This window comes from Drosophila busckii, chromosome 3L (genome assembly GCF_011750605.1).
Source record: "Drosophila busckii strain San Diego stock center, stock number 13000-0081.31 chromosome 3L, ASM1175060v1, whole genome shotgun sequence".
Classification (NCBI taxonomy): Eukaryota; Metazoa; Arthropoda; class Insecta; order Diptera; family Drosophilidae; genus Drosophila; species Drosophila busckii.
The window spans coordinates 13327573-13348443 of record NC_046606.1 but is presented as its reverse complement, the minus strand read 5'-3'; the positions used below and the strand labels follow the sequence as shown (position 1 = coordinate 13348443).

Genomic DNA, 20871 nt, shown 5'->3' with positions numbered 1-20871 from the left:
GCGTGGCCGTTAGTTTGCATGTGACGCTGCTCGTGGGTGAAAGTCCACTCGAAATCGCTGCAAAATTTCTACGGCTTGTGCGTATTTTCGTAAACCGTAAGCCGTAACCGTCGGTCTTTTTGTGAGTCACCAGACAGCCGGAACACAGCGTTGTTAGGCGCTAGAAAAAGCCGGGAATTATTGTTTATACACAAGTGCAACTCGTTGTATAGTGGTGTCCAGTATTGTGGTCAAGCGCCACTTGAAGTTTGTGCAAATTGAGTTCTTCGAATCGAAATGTGAAATGCTTTTAGCTGCGAACAAAGGCTCTACAGATTGTCATGGTATCCTATGGTCAACAGAGCGGCCCAGACAAACAATGTGTGCATGAGTGTGTCTGCCAAGTGAACAACGTTAGTTGCGCTAAACTAAGACTTTAAGCTGTACACCTGGACTAGCTAAACGCAATATACTAAGCTGGCTTGAATAGGTAAATGGGCTTGCTACATTTTGGTAGAAATGTTAGAGGTTTCTGTTTTCGTTTTTATTGTTGTTTATTGGTGGTGTCTTTAAAATCGCATGAACATTTTTGGGGTGCTTTTCAGAGCAGAGGAACAGGTATGGGATAATCAATTTAAAAAGAACCAAAATAATGTTCAGTTGCTGTTGAAATACCAGAAGTAGTTTGGAAAATATATTTGACTATATAAAGCAAAAGGAAAACATACAAATTATATATACTAAGCTTGGAAAATAATAATAAAGCTGCTCTGCCAGGAAAACACTTTTCCTTAATAGTAATCCGCAATATCTAATAATACAGCAAAGCTAATATCCTCATAAAGGAAGCAACAAAAGCGTAGAGCCCGACAATTTGTTGAGCAACAGTGAGGCAAGATAAACTCCATTTTGGTTGAATCCTTGTTTGAACAACAAATGCACTCTGCTGCATGCAGCTGACTTTAGTTGGGGGTTGTCAAAGAAAACCACGAAATACACACATGCAACAGAAGGTAGACACATAATGAAACAATGACACGCGATGTCTCAAACACACAGACACAGAACACACACGCGATCACACAGAGGTGTAAACATGTGTATTAAAGCTATTTGAAAGGAAATGAAAATGTGCGCAATTCCCTATATAATAGTCGCTTGGCGCGGCGGACAATAAAAACGACAGTAAATCCCAATTAAAATTTGCGAAATACGCTTAAAATTTTAACCACATGCCCTGTTGCTGTGTTGTTGGTGTTGCTGCTGCTGCTGATGTTGGCATAGCAGCTAACAAGCGCACAAAGTATTTAAAAACAGCAGCAGACAAAAGTTTTTAGTGGCTAGTAAATGAAAAACTATTACAAAAGTCCAGGAAAATTCTTTAGCAAGCTCGCAAGCTTGCATACTTACGCTTGCAGGTAGTAGAAGCGAAGAGAGAGCGAAATGAAGAAACTATTCAAAGTTAAAATATTTTTCTAGTCAGCTGACAGTTTAGCATGACACAAAAGTGCAAAAGTTGACTTTGCTTTAATTAAATTTGTGCCAACTAAAGATGTTGAGCAAAGCTTGTTGTAGATTTAAGCCGAGATCCAGAGACTCAATTAAAAATAATGCGCTTTTTATGCTTGTAATCAAGCAACGTTAGCACTAAGCACCGATGATAGCATATCTTGTCGGTAAAGTCAAGCCGAGCTTTATATATATGGGAATTATAGCTAACATTTCAGCACACACATTTATTATACTTGAGTGCACCCCTTTTGCTATTGGCTTATCCAAGCAGCATTTGGATTAGTAATTTGTTAAGCCAACAATTTCACTTTTGCCGCACAAGGCTTCTGTAAATACCTCTCTCCCCGCCCCGCCCCCACAGTACCCCCTATTTGCATATCGCATAACAGGCTTGTGCATGAGTTTAGTTTTCAAAGGCTTCACTTTGTACCTTGCATTTAATTGTAATTTTAACTCGCAAGTAATTTAACTTTTGCTTAAAGCCAAACTAATTTTTTTTTACCATTTAACAGCCACGCAATTTTTGTTTTCATTTCCGTAGCAACAACAACAACAACTAGCACTAGTCAATGTCGCATTTGTGCTTAATTGCATAAGTTTTCAGTTTACTTTCACTTTCAAGCTGAAGCAAAACTTTTGACATTACACTGAAAGCAATTGACTATTGTGGCAGCACTTGAGGCACAAAGCGTCTTACAAAATAATAGCTAGGCTGGCTTGAAAGCCCAAAATCCAATTTAGATGTGTGCCATAAATTTGACAGCAATAAAAATGCATAAAATATTTCATTATCAAACGACAGAAATTCAAATAAAAACAAATAGATAAAAATACAACACAACACACACAAAATTTAATTTACTTTTGCTGCCAACAAACATAAATCCCAGTCAGCCTGGTGTTGAGTGGTTGTAGCTTCCTGGCAGTCACACACCTTTATCTCCACATACACCGCTCCACTTGTTTGCCTCCTTGACTTTTTATTTATGAACGTGTAGGCATGCTCCACACCCAAGCACGGCTCTAGATTCGATAAGCAGCCACACCCGTCTACACTCCTGATATATACTGTAGTCAGATTTTGTTGCTGTCGCTGCTGCTGTTGCTCTTTGGCTCTCTGGCGCGCATTCAAATTAGATTTAGCCACAGCAAATTTTACAGCAAAAGTGTCAACACTTGGCCAAGGTCCTGCCAAACTGATAAATTTGTCACTGATTACACTTTTTTGTTTCTTTTTTTGTTTTGTGTGCGCATCATTAAAAGCAATGTCACAATATTTCATAATTTTATTCATGAGTTTTGCACGAACTGTGCGAAGGCGTTGGAAAATTCATTTTGTCGGCAGCATAAATTTAATTGGATGCATGCTTTTTTGCGTCTTAAATATGTGCTTAAAATATTATTATATACGTGTGTTTGCATAGGTGAATGGGTCAAAGTGCAGGCTTTGCTTGTTTGAGTTCGTAATTTGCATTCTGCTTGGGCTTGTGCAGTAATTAATTAATTTTTTGCCATAGACTTTTCACCCCCATAACATGCCTTAATCATAAACTATTGTATTGAGTAAAATAACTTCATTAAATAGCTTTAAATATACATATTTGTGGCAGGTCTAAACGTTGTTATTAAATACAAATTTCAACTGCCCTTAAAGTTATGCTACGTAAATTTAATACCAGCAACAGCTTCTCGTATAACATACGCCACGTAGTACATAAAACAATCAGCATTGCGGCAATAAAAATATATTATCTATTATATATATTATTTTTCACATGAAAATATGATGCCTATAATCATTTAAGCTGCAGTAATTGTATTTGCAAACAGAATTTAAATTTTAATTAAATGCGCATCAAATATTTGAAACTTGCCGCTGTTAACAAAACAATTTATGCTACATTTTTTATGACATCATAGCTCATGCTATAAACTGTAAATTAAATTATGTTTTAGATTCCATTTTGTCCGTCAATGCTTTCGATTAATAGTAATCAATTCTCTGGCGCCAGCATGGCGGCTGCCCAAAAAATAAAAGGGACTATTCAGCAACAAAAATCTCCAGCTGCTCCCCCAAGTCAATGACTCCTAATGAAGTTGGGCGGCCCACTTGCATAAATCTAAATATGTATGTATGGGAGTATGTATATATGTGAAAGCGCTTCGATTTGTTAGACAAACATGTGTCTATGAAGCGGTTTTGGTTCTTTTTATGCTGCCACGCTTAAAGCCACAACAATCAGCGCACTTGTTTTGCTTTTTTTTTCTATTTATTTTCCACATTGTGATTTTCTTTGGCCTACTTTGTGCGTAGCTGCAGCTTCATCCCCAACGCGGTTTAACAAAAGGGGGAGATTTTTTTCTTTTTGCACCCACTGCCATTAAAAAATGACAGTTATATTAATCTCAAAAATCGATTGCAATACACTTAGTGCTCGAGGCGAGAGAAATAATTTCGAAATTCATTTCGTTTTGGCAAAAGCAGCAGCAATGAGAAGTTCTAAGCTGCCAGCAGCTAGTTGCACTTAATTATATGGCATTAGGCATTGACTAGTTAAACCACAACCACATTTTGGCTCACACATCAGCTCCGAGCTCTGTCTAATAGCAATTGACAACGTGGCTGAGAAATCTTGATGTGAGAATTGAAAGTACTCGAGAGTACACAATGAAACCAAAGCCACGTTCAAATTTACGCACAAGTGTGTGTGTGTGTGTGTGGGTGTGTGCTAAGGTGAGTGGTGCTCCAAGAAATTGTTGCTGCTGTTTGGAGTGTCTTGGTTTATGGGCTAGTTACGACTCACTTGTTGTAGCTGCCTTTTCAATCGTAAATTGAATTTAAGCCAGTGGCGTTGTCAGTAAAACAAACTTCAGGGCTTAAATAACAAAATAGCTTTAAAATCGAAGTAATTTTGAATTGCTTGCTGTAAAGCTTTCCATTAACTTATTGATCGGTTCACGCACCCCTGCTGAAGACGCCACTGCAATTGACTCAAAGTTAACTACAAAAGGCTTCTCCAGCTAGCATAGCTCAAATATTGAGTAGTTGAGCGGAAAACGCATAAAGCCTGAGTGCGATATGGCCTTAGGAGCACTAACATCCCGAACCACCTTTGCTTATGCGCCCGTGCAACTGAATGAACCAGCCGACTGCTTTCAACGCTAGCTAGCATGCAATCCAAGCATTCGCTCCAGGCAGCTTGTCTGGACTCTTTTTGTTTGTGTGTGTGTGTGCATTGTGCATGTGCGCATTTGTTGCTTGTGTTTTTATATTTTTTTTATTTATTTATTTATGTATTTCCATATGGCAGCCACCCCCGTAGCTGTCTGCGCACTCACCTGGACTTGCACGTCTAAGCCAAAGTCCTGACGTAAAGTGGAAAGCGGAAAAATGTGTCGGCCAAGTTAATACGCTGAACTCGAAAAGCTGTGCATGGCTGCATTACAGTCCCATAGCTATTTTAATATTCTTGCTATTTACACGAAAGCTCTCTTAGTTAGTTTTGATAAGGCAGCCATATGCGTGTGTGAGTGTTTTGTTTGTGTGTGTGTGAGTGGGTGCGATGCTATAACTAAGCAGCGGAAGTACTTAGTTGTCGACATTCAGTTGACGTCAGCATTGAAGGAGTTTTGCACTCGCACCTCATATTGCAAGTGCAGGCAACAACAACTCAGCAGGAAGAAGAAGAAGTAGCAGCAGCAGCAGCAGCAGCAGCAGTTGCAAGTTGCAACATCCATGGCAATTGCAACAAGCACGCTAGTCGCTGTGGCTGTCATGGCTGCTGTTGTGGAAAATGTGTATGTTCACGTCTGGCTCATAATTTGCCGATAATTTGTGTGGCACTCGCTTTTCGCGTTGCAAGTGACTGCACGTCAATCCGGCGCTACTTTAAAATAAATGTCAATTTAATTAAACGCGCTGCCAGCACAAGGGAAATGCAATAAAAAATTGGCTTAACATGCAAATGGAGTTCATTGCCAGCCCACACAACACCACAGTGGCACTGAGCTCTTAAATTTATGTCAAATTAAGCGCTAAAAGCTTTCACGTAATTAAGTCGAAAAATGCTTTAAGCGGCACAATGCGTATGCGCAATATTTAAGCTAAGCTCAGCTGTCGTTAAAGCGTTTATATTTGAGGCCAAGCGCTGCTTTAGCTAGATGATGCGAAGCGCCACTTGGCCCTATTACTCTTGGCTTTGCTGCAGCAAGTAGTTGAAGGCTATGCAGCAAACAAAAATAGCAAAATACAAATAGCGAGCGCAACATAAAGTGGCAAAGACAGACAGTTGGCTGTTTAATGACACATGCATAAGTACTATGGATATAAAAACTGACAAAGAGCAATGTTGGCTGCTAAGAACTTTGTCTTTTGCTTTTGTAAATTCTTGGCAAAGTAAATTTAACCAAGTCCTTTAGCAAAGTTCGTTGAAACTAAAATATTTACTTTACTCACAGAGTGAAATTATTTTCAAATGAGCAAGGACTTTAAAAGGATTTGTCTTTTTTGCAAATTGAGCAACATTATTTATGCGCCCACATTGATGACATAATGCCGCAACTAAATTACCGTAAGCCTTTGCTAAAATAATGTATTTATTTTCAATGAAAAATGAAAGGGTTGCCCACATATTAATACGCAGTGTGTGTGTGTGAGTTTAGCTCAAGTTTTAGCATACAGCCAAGGCGCAAAAACTTTTACAATGTTGAAAATTGTTCGAAAGCAGCGTTTTTCCATTTTTGTATTGTGTGTGTTTGTGTGTATGTGTGTGTGTGTGTGTGTGTCCGCATTTCAGCACTTGGAAAAAAGTCACCCCCGCTGAAAAGGCTGCAAATGCTCTCAGTACAAAACTCGAAGGTAGCAAGCATAATAAAGTCGAAGGGCAAGCAGGGCGCAGTTACTGGCCAACAGCAATAGCAATAACACGGGGCCATTGACACTTTGGCTATCAAACTGCCCTCGTAGACAAAAAGCACGACAGCCAACGCTGAAGGCCAACATAGCCAAAGGGGGTGTGTGTGTGTGGGGTTGGGGGGCGGTTTGTATGGCACCAGCAGAATTTGCAATTTGCAATCGCGTTCGCTTTGATTTTCCATGCTGCGACAATTTTTGGGCTTTTCCACGATTTGAATTAGGGCTACAGGATGCCACTAGACCAGTGGACCACAGTGTGCCACAACAGTGCAGTTAATAGTTTTTGCAGACCCCCCACCAATGTGGAACATTAAAGGCAGATTTACGCACTGTCGATATTTATGATGATGACCTCGAGTGGTGTTGCGGGCAAAGGGAGCGGCGCTTGCCTGAAACAGATTATAAGATTGCCAGTGTAAAATGTACTATTGAATGAAAATTTGCACTCACACAATTACACACACACAAACACATACATGCATACATGTTTAGCCGGTTGTAGTATGCCCAACTTCATTTGCCGTGCAATCTGATATGGCGGCCATTTAATTGGTTTATGCTGATAGCAATTTGAAACTTGTTCTGTTGGGCGATTAGCGAAAAGTACTTGATAAACAATATTCACATATGCCAGGAGTAGTTAAGAAGCTCGCTTTAAGCAACGTTTTTTTAATTAAATCATAAAACAGCTTACTTGATATTACTTTCTTTTATCGCTCATACGCAGCTTACGCCCACAACTTACCGAAATTTATAAGTCCTCATAAATTACGTTTAATATCTTTACTGAGCAGTTATTATAAGCCTGCAAATGTTTTCTTTAAATTTACCAGCGCTTTCAACACGCCTTGTGTATTAAAGCAACATTGTTATTACCATCCCCCTAAAGATACTTTTATGCATACATATTGCCTTTTTTTTGAAAAATCACCCTGTGGCACGTGTGGCTCAATGGACCAATTCCCATTAGGTGGTCAGCAATAGTAATTAGAACGCTCGCAGCAATGACTGGCGCCTAGAATTGAAGCTGAAATCGAAAATAAAAATGAAAGTGGAGTGTTGAGAAAATGAACATACGCACGCGATTGAAATTAATGAACGGAAACTGCAAAATGACAGACAATTTTGCTAATAAACCATTACGTCATATAAATAAACTACTCACGTCTGTTGTGTTTATGCCTTTATGTGAATATGTTATTGTTGGTGGCAATTTGGTCAAGAGCACATTTGGACTCGCAGGCATCTGAGAATAGTAAAAGATCTGTACACTTAAGATAGTCACACTGAATTTATGCTATTTCATCTCACCACTCAAATTCCTGTGGCATATCACAAATTCGTAACCATTTTATATCAAAGGTCTTTGTACTTATTTCCTATTATTAATTTTTCTATTGAGCATAAATTAAAAACGTGCTCAAGGCATATTAAGAACAATAGGGCAGAATAATCTGAAAAGCATTATTAATCGCAAAAGTAAAATTATGTTTGGAGTTGCATTTTATTTAATTTATGTCATTTGCTAACGAGATCATAACGATCATATGTTATAGACTAACTTAGTCAACCTATTGATGATTATAAATAAATACATTCGAATTAGTTTTTATTATTACTCTGGCACTAGTTCACTGCTTGTTTAGACACCAACAGTCCATAGACGACTGACCTGTAAGTGGCCTCGCTTAAGGGCTTACCTGCGCCTCGCTCATATTCTAGTTCGTTGCTCGTGTCTTTCGTTTGTAGATCGTTTAATCGCTCTTCACTGTGTGCTACTGCGGCTGAACGAGAGCGTTGCTGCTTTGTTGCTAAGAGAGAGCTCAGTATGCATCGTGAGATGGGTGTGTGACATTAGTTTTGACTGCAATATACAGATGTACATGTATGTAGGAGCCTGAGCATGAGAGGTAGGCTGCCTTCTGGCTTAGCAAAAAAATACGTGATTAGGCACAATTCTGTTCAATGCACTAAAGCTACGTGGTTAGGTACATGATGGTAATAAATTAAAAAATAACTTAATACAAAGAGAATAATCTTTGCATTATTCTAGATTTATAGAATAGTTTGACAAAAACAGGGTTTGTGCTGCGTTTTAGATTTTCCTGAAATGCATAAAAGTTTTTTTTAGAAGCTGAAGCTATTAGTATAGTTAAAGCTAAATAACTAAACATGAAAATGAATTTACTTAATATTTACTGGTAGATAACTAAACATGAAAGCGAATTTTTTTAATATTTTAACTAAAGTAAATGAACGTGAAAGTGAATATGTATTTAGGCTTTAAGTGGAATCTCATTGATATTCCTTGAGGCTGAAAAGCACACAAAGAAAGCCTTACAATGGGTATTTGTAAGCTCGTAAAATGTAGAAAAGCTGCAAGTCTAGACATAAATATTTGCATTTAGTGCTGCCATAAAATTGCTCACCAAGCAAAAGCAAAGCAAATGTAAACAGTACAAAGAGATTGAAGCAAAATATCAAAGTGCAAATAAACATTAGTTTGCCCAATATTATTCATTTGATATACGTTGAATTAATCGGCTTAATACGACTTTTTGCCGTCAATTTATGGCGTCTGTTGCTTTCTATTGTACAATTTTCGTTATTTTCGTTTATTTTCAGCAATGTGGTTGCAAATAGCATTCGCATTAATTTCAAATGGACAAGTTCGGAGCGGTCAAGACGCCAAAAACACAATTCTTCTGTTAACCACATTGAGTTACTGACTTTGTACGTGGCATGGTGGCATGGTAAGAGGCTGCACAGCTTGCCACAATAATAATAACGGCACAATTCCCATCCCTTGCCACTGCCGCGAACGTTACTTACCCAAGCGATAGAGACAACAACAACAGCGAGCCATGGCTAGAAGGAAGCGCACGAGAAGGAAAATGGCAACGAATCGTAAACGGAAGAAGACAGTTGGCACGTCAGCGTCAGCATCAGCATCAGGCCTCAAATCAGCAGTCAAGTGGCAGATTATGATATCATCAATAATGTTGCTGCTGCTCAGCTGCTGCACAAGTGAGTGACAGTCGCAGTCTCCAGTCAGAGTCTCAGTGGCAGATAGACACACAAACACCACACTATAAATGGCTCACTGTCTGCCTTTTGTCGTCTGTATTTTGTTTATGTGCTTTGCCGTTTTTATTTCACTTTTGCTTTCGCTTTTGTTCTGTAATTTAGTTTATTTGCCGCTTGAACCACTTGCCAAGGAATTAATAGTTCCTCAGTTGAGTGCTTAAGCGCATGAGATAAGACTGTTAGTGGGAGTAATGTTTATGTGGGATTTACAAACATAAAATGTAATTTTATACATAATTTTTTTGAAGTGCACAAGTTATACTTAAGCATGGTCTATATCCGCTTGTAATTCCACAATTTGCAGAATGTAGATAACATATCCTGCCTCAATTTCCTAGGCCCAAATGCCATTTATCATAAGAGCCTCAATTTATTGTCAAATGACTTTGCTAGGTGCGATTCATCCCAGGGGAAATTTGCATAGGTAATGAAGACGGCTTTGGCGCGCGGGCTCTAAATGCTTCCATTGTGCTGGATTGTATTTGTACAGGATTTTAGCATATGCCGGCTGTAAGCACTTAAGCACAACAAGAGAAAGAAAAAAAGGGGCGTACATGGGCGGGGGCGTCAGCTACTATGGTTGCTGTCAGACAATAAGAAATAAATTACAAAGGCTTGTGCATAATTCTTATCTGTGTTTTCGCTCTACTCTTTCGCTCTCTCACACTCCACTCTTTATTTTGCTTGCATGTGGTGATTAATTCGTTCGTTTTGTGGCCTCTGTTGTGACTCGATTCGTACAAAAGGTCACGTGCTGGCGGTTCGAAGGGGTCGACTGATGTCCCCGAGCACATTCACTGCACTCAGCGGCGACCTGCATGTGCAGATACAATTCAGCGGTGGCGACGACGACGAGCCGGCCTCAAATGTCACACAGACAGCACAAAATCACAATCTTACCGCCCACTTGAGCGCTGGCACGCCCCCAGCTACACCAGCCGCAACGGCAAATGGTTTGGTGAACACCATAATGAGCACTTTAGTCATTAGCAAAATCATTAATGAGAGCGAGCTGTTGCCACCAACCAGCAACAACAACATTAGCAACAACAACAACAACAACAGCAGCAGTCAGGTGCTGTTGCAGCGCCGACGCAAGGAGATTGTGCAGAACATACCTGTGTTTCCGGATCCGCGCCTGAACGTCACGCAGATCACTGTGCCCTGCCAGACTTTTGTGCTGGGCGGTCTCTACGAGATGCAGCTGGTGCGCAACCTAAAGACCACCACGCTTAATCGCAGCGAGCCCTCAACGACCACTACACTGATGCCAGCGCTGGATGAGCGACTGCTGCAGACGCTGGATGTGCGATGGCCCAGCGCCGAGATGTTGGTTAGTCCTGTCACACTACGCACATATCCGCGCGAACCGGTGAAGGTGACGCTGCGCTTTCCGGAAGTCAATTGTGAGCGTGCACAGCATGGCGCAGCGCCTGTAGAGTTGCCCGACTTTTGGCTGGAGTTGGTCTACTGCGGCAAGGAGCGCAGTTGTGCGCACAGCCTGAGCAATGTGTCTAGGTCGAGCGTGCTGTTTGCCGAGCAAGTTCATGGCTATCCCAAGCACAAGACTGTGCTGCTGGGCTGCGAGTTGTTTGGTCTGGCGGGCAATTATGCCGTGCAGCTGCGCCCCATGGCCACCAGCCTGAATGTGCCCAGCACGCGACGTCTGCTCAGCGTGGACTGGAGCGATGAGTTTGTGTTCAATGTCTATGCGCGCAGCATTTTTCCCTGCGATCCACACACTGGTGTGGGCGTGCTCTACGAGTATCCTGGCTGCATCTTGGAGCAAGGCGATCGCGTGCGTCTCTATGCCAAGCTGCGTGCAGATGTCGCCTCACTTAAGCCGCCCACCTCGCTGCACTATGTCGCCGAGCAGCGTGTCGTCAAGAGCCAGCATTCACTGTACTTCAACTGCGACCTGTTCTCTGAGAAGTACGTAGAGTATTGCTTCGTCTACGTTAGCCAGGCCATTTCCGGCGCTGTGGCGGATGTGCGTATGGACTGTGTGCCCACGCTGCCAGTGAGTGGTGAGTCTCTTGGTCTTTCGGTTTATTTGTCTTTGAATTTATGTTTAATCCGCTTTTATTCCTCGCACAGATGCCGACACTGGCGGCTGGGGTGCCTGGAGCGAGTGGACGCCCTGTTCAACAAATTGCCTTGGTGGCACACGCAATCGTTATCGCTTCTGTGACTCTCCGCCCCCGCGTTATGGTGCCAAGTTCTGTGAGGTAAATACACACGAAAGCGTTACACTCAAAAAAAAAAACAAAAGCAACAAAGTTAAATAATTGATAACATTTAATAATTTTACTTATAACAATGCTATACTTTATAAACAAATATTACGTATACGTTATATTTATAATAGAATTTAGAGATTTTTTCGCTGTGTATAGTCACTTAAACATATATTTAAGTTGCACCTTGTTCGAACTAGTTACGCTTAGTACGTGCCAAAACTTTCGCTGAACAACTTTTGCTTTTAACTCGCTTTATAAATAACAGTGTGCGACAGTAGTATGCGCACCAGTTTAGTCATGTTTCATTGCATGCAGACAACGAAAAAATATATATAAAAATGTATACATATATATATGTGGAGGATATGGCTGGCGGCGGCGGCAGCAGCCATGTTTTGTGTCTCTGCCAGTCTGACAGATTGTTGTTGTTGTTGCAACATAGCGACACTTGCTCCAGATTGCGGCGCATATTTACAACGTTGCCAACAAACGACAGGAAACATGCCTACACTCTTACCCACTTCAGCTCCTAGTCTGTCTCGGTTCCGCCTCATTTGTTGCAGGCACATGCCACATTTTAGCATTGAATTAAATGCAAATAGTTGCAAGTTGTTTATATAAAATATTTACCAAATTTATGCAATTTTTATTCGCCAAGGCATAATTTAAGCAACTGTACTAAGTTCAACAGTGAAAGTTCAACAATTATGCGCATTTAAGCTTAAAATCTTTATGTAGATTTGTTCGAGTTAACAAAGTATTTAAAAACTTTTGCAACTCAACTCTTCAACTTAAACTCTTGTCTTGTTTGCTTGCGCTTCAGCTGAAGCACCCACAAAATTCTGCTGAAATTCTGCTATACACAGATACTTTTACCTTTGTATTTATACCAACATTTACATTTCCTGCTGCTTTCACAATCAAGCGCCGTGCACTATCTTTTGTTATTGTTGCTAAGAACTGCACTTCATTATCCAAAAAACTTCCGGCATCCACATGAAGCGATAACAACACCTGCAGACAAAAGCGAAATATGCAACAATTGCAGGGCAAGCTGCTACAAATATTATTGCTTCCATTTTTGTTTTATATTTCAAGCTTAAATTTAGCGTTTGTTAAGGGAAAGCTTTAAGCTTGTTGCCTTGACTACAGTATAAATATTCGGCTTGTTATTTATAGGAATTTCCCAGCAGGCAGTACAAACAGTTCACATAAACAAATACTAAGTCAAAATTATATTGCTAGCGAGTATATAGTTTAGAAATTAGGCAAAATGCCGCCAAAGCGCAAGTCGAAGCCTAAAAAGGAGGATCCCAATAAGCTAACGCAAGTGGATCGCACCTTTTACGAGCTGACAATAACGGATTTGAATCAAAAGCTATCACGCCTACGTGCCCATTTGGCCAGCTTGGATGAGTCAAATGTGGTGCTGACTACAAAATTGCAGGAGGTGGATCATGATCGCACGGATGTGGCAGCGCACCTGGAGCGCACGCTGGGTGAGCGCAATAATACCATAACAGAGCTAGAGGATCGCCTGGTAGAGATATCCAAGGTGCGCGATGAGGAGAATCGCGAGGCGCAAGAGAAGATTGCAGATCTAGAAGGCAAATATAAAGCCATGCACGATCAGCTGACATCTGAGATAAAGCTGCTCAATGGCAAGCTCAATTCGCTGGATGAGTTTCGCATACAGCGCGATATGCTGCTGGCCAAGTTTGATGACCAGGAAATGGATAGCAAGGAGAAAGAAAAGGAGCATAAGGAAGCGCTTTACAACATGGAGCAGGCAGCAGTTGTGGAGAAGGATGCGCTCAAGAAAGAAGTCGAGGCCAAGCTGCTGCAAGTCTCCGAGGACTTTACGCGCTCCAGCGAGATACGCAACGCTGGCTACACGCGTCGGCTCATACGCGAGAATATAGCGCTGCAGAAGGAGATTGATCTGCTGGTGATGTCGCAGATCAAGCTGCAGCTACAGTACAACAACCAGAAGGAGAAACACAAGGAGATTATGGAGCAGTATAATGCGCTGGACGAAATCAAAAACGAGCTGGTGCGCAACTCCATCAATAAGATCAAGATCATCGAGGGGCTGACCAACAACTACGAGAAGCTCAAGACCAAGTATATCGAGGCACTGCAATATAAACGCGCCTATGAGGAACAGTGTGGCGTGGAAGAGTTCGAGGATGTCAAGAAGAAGGATGCTGCGGGCAAAATACGCTCGCTCTGCCGACGCATTGAGAATATGATGCTGGAGACGCGACGCCTGGAGGGCATGCATGAGCTGCACGAGGGTGAAATACTGCGCCTGCGTGGCATCATACAAGAGATCAAGGTCACTGTGCGAGACGCCATTGTGGCGCAGCAGAGTATGAAACTGTTCCCGGAGCGACTGGAGGAGGCTCAAGTGGATGGGCCTGCAGTTATACAGGAGGTGCGCGATGAGGCCATTTCCATGGCTAAAATGGCACGCACTGATCTGCTGTCGCAGCTGATGAACATCGTCAGCTCGCACTCAGCTGAGCTGCCCAAGACGCCGTCCATGGAGACCATTGGCACAGTTACCTCCTCGCTGTACACGCCTGGCAAAATGGGCTTCATGCAGCACAAGCCCAGGGCCAATGTCTGTGATATATTCCAAACTGAGGTGGTCGATCAGCTGTCCCAGCTTAAGATGACGCTGCCTGACTGTCTGCTGAAGGGTCAAGTCAAGGCTGAAGCAGATCAGCGCGTCGATGATCATATTTCCATAATTGATGTGGAATTTGGCACTACCTTGTACGTGTCCAGCTCACGCGAAGATGACATCATCGAGGTAGAGGAGGAGCCACTCGAAGAACCCGAAGGCTCCAGCAGCTCTGTGTCCGTTAAGAAAGTTAGCAGCGAAGGCAGCGTAGCACCACCAGCAACACTGCCGCTGGCTAAGCCTGTCGTTGAGGAAACCAAGGAGGCCAAGGAGGCGGAGGGCAGGTCCTTGCAGAGCTTAACAGACATGGGAACAGAGATGACAGGCGAGATTGAAATGGAGGATGAAGAGGATGAGTTTGAGATTAATTTGTTCTATTAAAACAATGCAAAATGTATATATTTGTTAAAAAGTATAGCTGTAAATTAGCTTAAATAAATTATGAATTATTGCAGCATAAACTAATGAGTTTCAACTATAGCTGCATTTATATTAAATATAATTTTTTGAGCATAAATATATTTGATTGAATTTCTTTTTATTTTCCAGGGTCCTTCGGTGCAGACGGAGAAATGCAACAAAAGCATTACAGACACCTGGGACTGCATTTATGAAACGAGTGGCAACGCTCTATCCAAATCTAATGTGACTGAGGTTACACAGGAAATTGGACCAGGCTGCCGTTGCGGCTGCATCGTTCATGTGGGCGTCTCCAAGCCTAAGCGCATCATTGCAGGTGCCACACAAAGCTGCCCAGGACGCTCCTTTTGGCTTGTACAGGTAAAGACTAATCCATGCAGCTTAAGACTAATCCATGGCTATAAATTAAATTGCTCTGTTCAACAGATTGATGGCGAGGAAACTATATCGCTGCAGCTGAGTTTTCTGCGTCTGCCTTGCTCTTTACAGTACATCAAGGTGCGTGATGGCGCCTCGCTTTCCTCCACGCTATTGGTGGAGCTAACTGGTGATGGCCAAAGACGCAGCGGTGCCGAGGATGCCATGCACATGGGCTTGCCGATTACTGTTGACTCCAGTGGCGCACAGCTTTTGGTGGAGTTTTACTCAGGCGACGGCAACTCAACAGCTGGCTTTGATGCGGCTGCCTGTACTGGCGGATTCATGGCCAATGGTAGGCAATTTGGTAAGTGGCAGCTCACCCACAAGCTCTTTCCAGCTTAGCTAACAGTCTGATTGCAATTTCAGCCGCCAGAAATGTGAGCAGCCCAAACACTGTGCTCGCATCCACGCGTCTCTCTGTCAAGAGTCGCAGCAGCAGTTCACAGAAGAAGCCGCTGAGTCGCATGCGCTTTACATTGGTGCATCTCAGTGCCATGGTCTTTGCCACCATTATCATACTGATAAGCGCTCTCTTGGGTGCGCAGTATGTGGTGCGTTATCGCAAATATCATTTGGCTGTGGCGCGCCAGCAGGACGAAGGCTCGCATCTGCATACGCCGCGGGAATCGTTGAGTTCATTGCATGATCCACCCTCGCGTGCCATCTCCACCACCACACTGCTCTCCGAGGTGATTTATCTAGTCAAAATGCGACCCAAGCATAAACTGCGGCACTCCATTTTACGTGAGAGCGCCGATGTGGAGCATGTGGCGCAGGAGACGCAGTTTGAGCATGAGCCTTTGGCTAAAGGGTAAGCGCCCTTAATTAACTCTGCCTGCTGCTTAATCTAGTCAATTTTACTTGCAGTGAGGCAGAACCTAATCGCAACAGCACTGGCTCCATGCTGACGCTACGCAATGAACACGCTTCGATGAATTCACTTTCTCCTGGCGCAGAGAGTCTCAGTCCAGTGGGTTCGCCTTCATCCGGCGAGGCAGAGCTGCAGCGCATAGGTGATGAGCAGACAACTGTCAGCAAGCTTGAGCCTGGCGAGCCACACAGCAGCAAGGATAGCGCTAGGGATACCGAGTCAATCATATCATCTGGCATGAGTTCGTTGTGCAATAGTCCACCGCTGAATAGCAAACGTATGAGCAAGTACTCGGATCGTTATGATGCAGTTACGCTCAAGTTGCTCAGCTCACGACTGGACGAGAGCTTGCGTGATGCCAGCTCACTGGGCTCCGGCTCGCTCTGCCTGGAACGCCTGCAATCACGTAGTGTAAGCGCTTCTCTAACCAATGTGCGTTGTTGCCCATCTTCAGTTGAACTTGCACCTCATTTTATTTTTATTTTATTTTTCAATTGCAGGGGTGTTACTCGCCTGCAGCAAGTGTGGTGAGCACTGCCACCATACGCACTACCAGCAATGCCAAGGAGTCAAAGGATCAACAGAACCGCAAGAAGCTGTTGACACGACCCGGTTCTGAGTTTTCGCTGGGCAATCAGGAAGAGTTAGAGCTGGACTACTATGATTATAATGTAACCAATGCAGGCGCGGCACCAGGCTCCTATTTGGGCATGGATCCGGCCTATTGCATTTGGATACCGCCATTTGAAGAAACTGCCGAGCGTGGGATGAGGACAAACAACCTGAGCCCACGCCACACCCACGGCCTGTGCCAGATGAACGCCAACCGCTGTACGAGGAAATTGAAATGTCCACTTATGGGCACTACTTGTGCGCCAACAGCAAAACAAACACTGCCGACAACACGCCCAGCTCCGAGGAGAGTTCACTACCACAATCCAAGCCAACCTCGCCCAGCGATACAATTCAGAAGTGCCACAAAGCTGGCAGTAAACAACCCACGCCCTACATGTCACGCAAGCAGCGTCGCCAGGCCAGGCAGCAGTTTAAGTCCATGCAATCCTTGAATACCAATGACTCTGCTGCAGGCAGTGGCACTTTACGTGCCAAGCACGCTGTGGAAATTGCTGCAGTGCATCAGGCTGTGAGCGCGGCAAAGCTAACTGACGATATGGACTCGAGTCAGTCCATGAGTGGCTCGTATGTGGAGAAGGAAACTCTCGTAGAGAAGGGCTCGAGTGATCTGCAAGAGTTTCTGGCGCTCGACGATATACAATTTGCAGATGAGAGTGGCAGTGATTACGAGGCAGCTACACTTAAGCAACAGGATGCCAGTCGTAGTCTGTTGAATGATAGCAATAAGCTGAGTCTGCAAACCAGATCCAGAGAGGCAGCTGTATAGATAGTTGTATATATAACAAACAAACATATTTACGTTAATCCACATTTGTAAGTATATTTTACGGGTAGATGATGCATATATCAGGGCAGTGATGAGCAAAAATTAGTCATAATCTTAGTCTAAGATGCTTTGATTAAACAAGCTCTTATTTGAGAACAAAATTATCTATTTAAAAGTGTATATATATTTTAAATCGCGCTATGTCGACAACGAACATGCAGTAATTATATTGTATGCCCGTTGATTAAATTCGGCACGGCTCATCAGTTTAGTATATAATCAATTTAATTGCCATTTTAGTTTTATATTAAGTACATTTTAGGCATATTTTAAGTTAGACACTTTTTCATTGCGGCCTTTTTGTGATTTGTTCAATGTTCAATTAACAAAATCTAGTCAAAATTATTTAAATAGCCATAGCACATATAAATATTAAATATTACTTGCCTCTAGTTCTCGGCCTATATACATATATACATAAAAATAAAAACCAAACGAGTCTACAATATACAAGCAAAACATTTGTTTATTTTCCACTTTAGTTGTCTATAAAAACAACACTAAACTTTTTGATTCGCATTTAGTTTAGTGTTGTTTAAATAGAAACAGCTTTCGTTTTTAAACACTTTCACTACATTTGAGAGCGGCACAGACATCAAATGGAAACTCTTTAGTGATGGATCTTTGACTGTTGGACTTAAGCACTTGCATTTGTTTAATGTATGCACGTAGCTCTTGACGCTTTAAATCTCTTTTCATTTGAGCAATTATAGGATGATCCTGTTTATGTTGCTTGTAAGTATAGAGTGCACAGCAAATTTGACAATCGCACACATTCCTTTTGGGCTTTTGAATTGTGATAAGTTTAGGCCTAATTACTTTTCTTTTTTTCTTTTTTACAAGCTGTTTAATATTTTCTGTGGGTTTTCTTGGCAATCGGTAATATTTAGAGCTATATGGATAGTACAAGAAATCATTTAGTTGAATACCGTGCAAGGATATGCGCGTGTCCGCATCTGCAAACGAGGTGCTGAATAAAAATTTTTTTAGCTCCTCTACACGGCTTTCATAATCTACCTCCTTACTCGGTAACGGTACATCTTCACGCTTAATTAAATCCTTAAAGCTCGATTTAAGTTTGTTGCACGATCGATTTGTTATGTTTACATGGGTTTGGGAAATTGATATGTCAATATAAATATGTTGCATACAAGAGAGTTCGGTAGACAGCTTCATCTAATAGATATTGTTTTGAGTTTTTAAGAGCCATATTAGATGACTTATCGTAAACATTCTGTTTCGCGTCAAAATCTATGTGGACAAATTCATTAACTGACGTACTATATCGATTGCTAGCTGTCTGAGCTGTACTGAAGGATATAGGCCTTACAACTTGAACCATATTTGCTAATGACTTACTTTCTAATATGTCAATATTATCCTTTATTGATTCACGCACCATAATTTCTGAAGCTTTTTTTTTCTTTGATGCTTTGGCGCTTGCATAATGTGATTTCAATTGTGGTCCTGATATTTTTGTAGCCTTACGGTGATTTTGTAAGTTCTTTTTTGTAAGTTGTTTTTTTAAAGATGATTGGCTTTCAGTTGGGTTGTAATTTGATATAATAATAAATTTCTTTTGAGCATCTGGCGGATAATTATCTTGCCTGCGTGCTTTCTTTTGTATTGTTCCTTTTCTTTTTGTTATAAATTCATTCAAGACACTGTCAATATATGCTCGATCAGTACTACTCGACTTGTCTCTTGTAGTGTTTTGGCCTGCAGAACCACCTGCAGCATCATCTTGAAATTTATTAATATTTTTATATTCTGTTATCGTTGAATATTTAAAGTGGGTATCAAATAATTCACGCTTAGATGGTTCGTAACTATGATTTCGTCTTTTGCGTACTCGCTTTTCCGTTTTAATAATTTTATATAATTTTTGGGACTCTTTTCCTGACAGCGCTTCAATAGACTTTTGTTTCTTTTCTATATGGAGCTTTTTCTGATTGTGGTCCGGGCTTGTCATTTGAGTCATATGTTCGCCTTGCTCTGATTTACATTTGCCAAACAAATGCCTGCTTACCATGGCCAAATGTCTATGAGTTGCATTTAAATTTCTACTTTTGATGAACTCTTCTTGACTTTTAACATTGATAATATCAGTCGTTTTAGCAAAAATATTCGGAACTTCGTAAGGACCCTGAAAAGAACCCAGAAACGTTTTGCGAAATGTTTGATCAATTGCTTGTTCCTTGTAAATGACTTTTGCAATTGCCTTAATCCACATAGGTCTGGACTTGTTGTTATTAACATAGTTGAGCGAAATTGTATCACCTTCGCTTTTCCTGTTCGCTTGTATTTGATTATATTCACCAGCTTTGTAGTATATTGGGGCATAGGATATGAAGGAAGGAATTCTGGCTAAAGGAATCACTTGAACTTCTTCTTTCAATTTTCTTTTGGTCTGATTTCGTTTCTTCACATTAATGCGCTCAGCCTTTGGATATGGATACGATTCGGCTTTAGCTATCATGGTGCTCAAAAATGTTCTAGATACTGAGCCACTAACATATTTTACTTTGGGTAATTTAGAAATTGCCATTTTAACTGCATATGTATATAATTTAGATTTTGTTTAAATTAGGAAACAAATTTATTTAATGAAGTTTATTTTGCTTTCGTATAAATATAAATTGAAAGCTTTTAAAAATAAAATGTCTTTTTATATATGTATATTTTTTTTATAAGAAACAAAGCAACAGATGGGTACAAAAATATTTTAAATAGTTACATACAGTGGTCGCTCACATACATTTTCACATCAATTAAGTCACTTATATAATAAAGAATCCATGCTATGTTTATGCAGATGACACTTATAGATAAAGCATTGTTTCTCTAGTATATAATTGAAAAAATATTTGTAACGAATTTAGGATTCCTTTAGCAACGTAAAAGCGCACCACATGCATCAAATTTATATTCAGGGTTATCCGGCTGAGCTTTAAAGGCTTGCATTTGCCTAATATATGCCTTCAGCTCTAGATGCTTCAGCTCACTTCGCATTTGAGCAATCATTGGAGAATCTTTCTCTGGCTTAGATTTATGCAATTCTTCACAAATACAACACTCACATTTCGCTTTTGGTGGTGGTGTGGGTTTTCCTGCAGGCAATTTTTTAACCTTCTGTCTTTTCTGTCTTTTCTTTTTAATGATTTCTGCCTTTTCGGTAGGCGGTACATCTTCTAGTGTATATGGATAATACAGAAAGCCAGATATGTCCATATCGTCAATACTCACATCGTCCATTTCACCAATAGTTGCTTCATT

At 41.3% G+C, this 20871-nt stretch overlaps 2 protein-coding genes across 2 annotated transcripts; both read left to right on the top strand.

Annotated features, from left to right (window-relative positions):
* The first annotated feature begins 295 nt into the window (after positions 1 to 295).
* Positions 296 to 17884, top strand: LOC108598279. The gene is given in 10 exon segments (XM_033293644.1): positions 296 to 469; positions 9032 to 9433; positions 10240 to 11520; positions 11591 to 11721; positions 14972 to 15202; positions 15269 to 15566; positions 15629 to 16073; positions 16130 to 16565; positions 16634 to 16895; positions 16898 to 17884. Coding segments are annotated over 9 exon segments (3885 nt in total). The 5' UTR covers positions 296 to 469; positions 9032 to 9270; the 3' UTR covers positions 17536 to 17884.
* On the top strand, positions 12913 to 14869 carry LOC108600856 (cilia- and flagella-associated protein 157). The gene has a single exon (XM_017988659.2). It carries the CDS (start codon positions 13007 to 13009, stop codon positions 14801 to 14803), a length of 1797 nt encoding a protein of 598 aa, XP_017844148.1. The 5' UTR covers positions 12913 to 13006; the 3' UTR covers positions 14804 to 14869.
* Positions 17885 to 20871: the final 2987 nt, after the last annotated feature.

Coding starts and splice junctions, on each gene's coding strand:
- LOC108600856 (XM_017988659.2), top strand. CDS start 13,007: ATGCCGCCAAAGCGCAAGTCGAAGCCTAAAAAGGAGGATCCCAATAAG.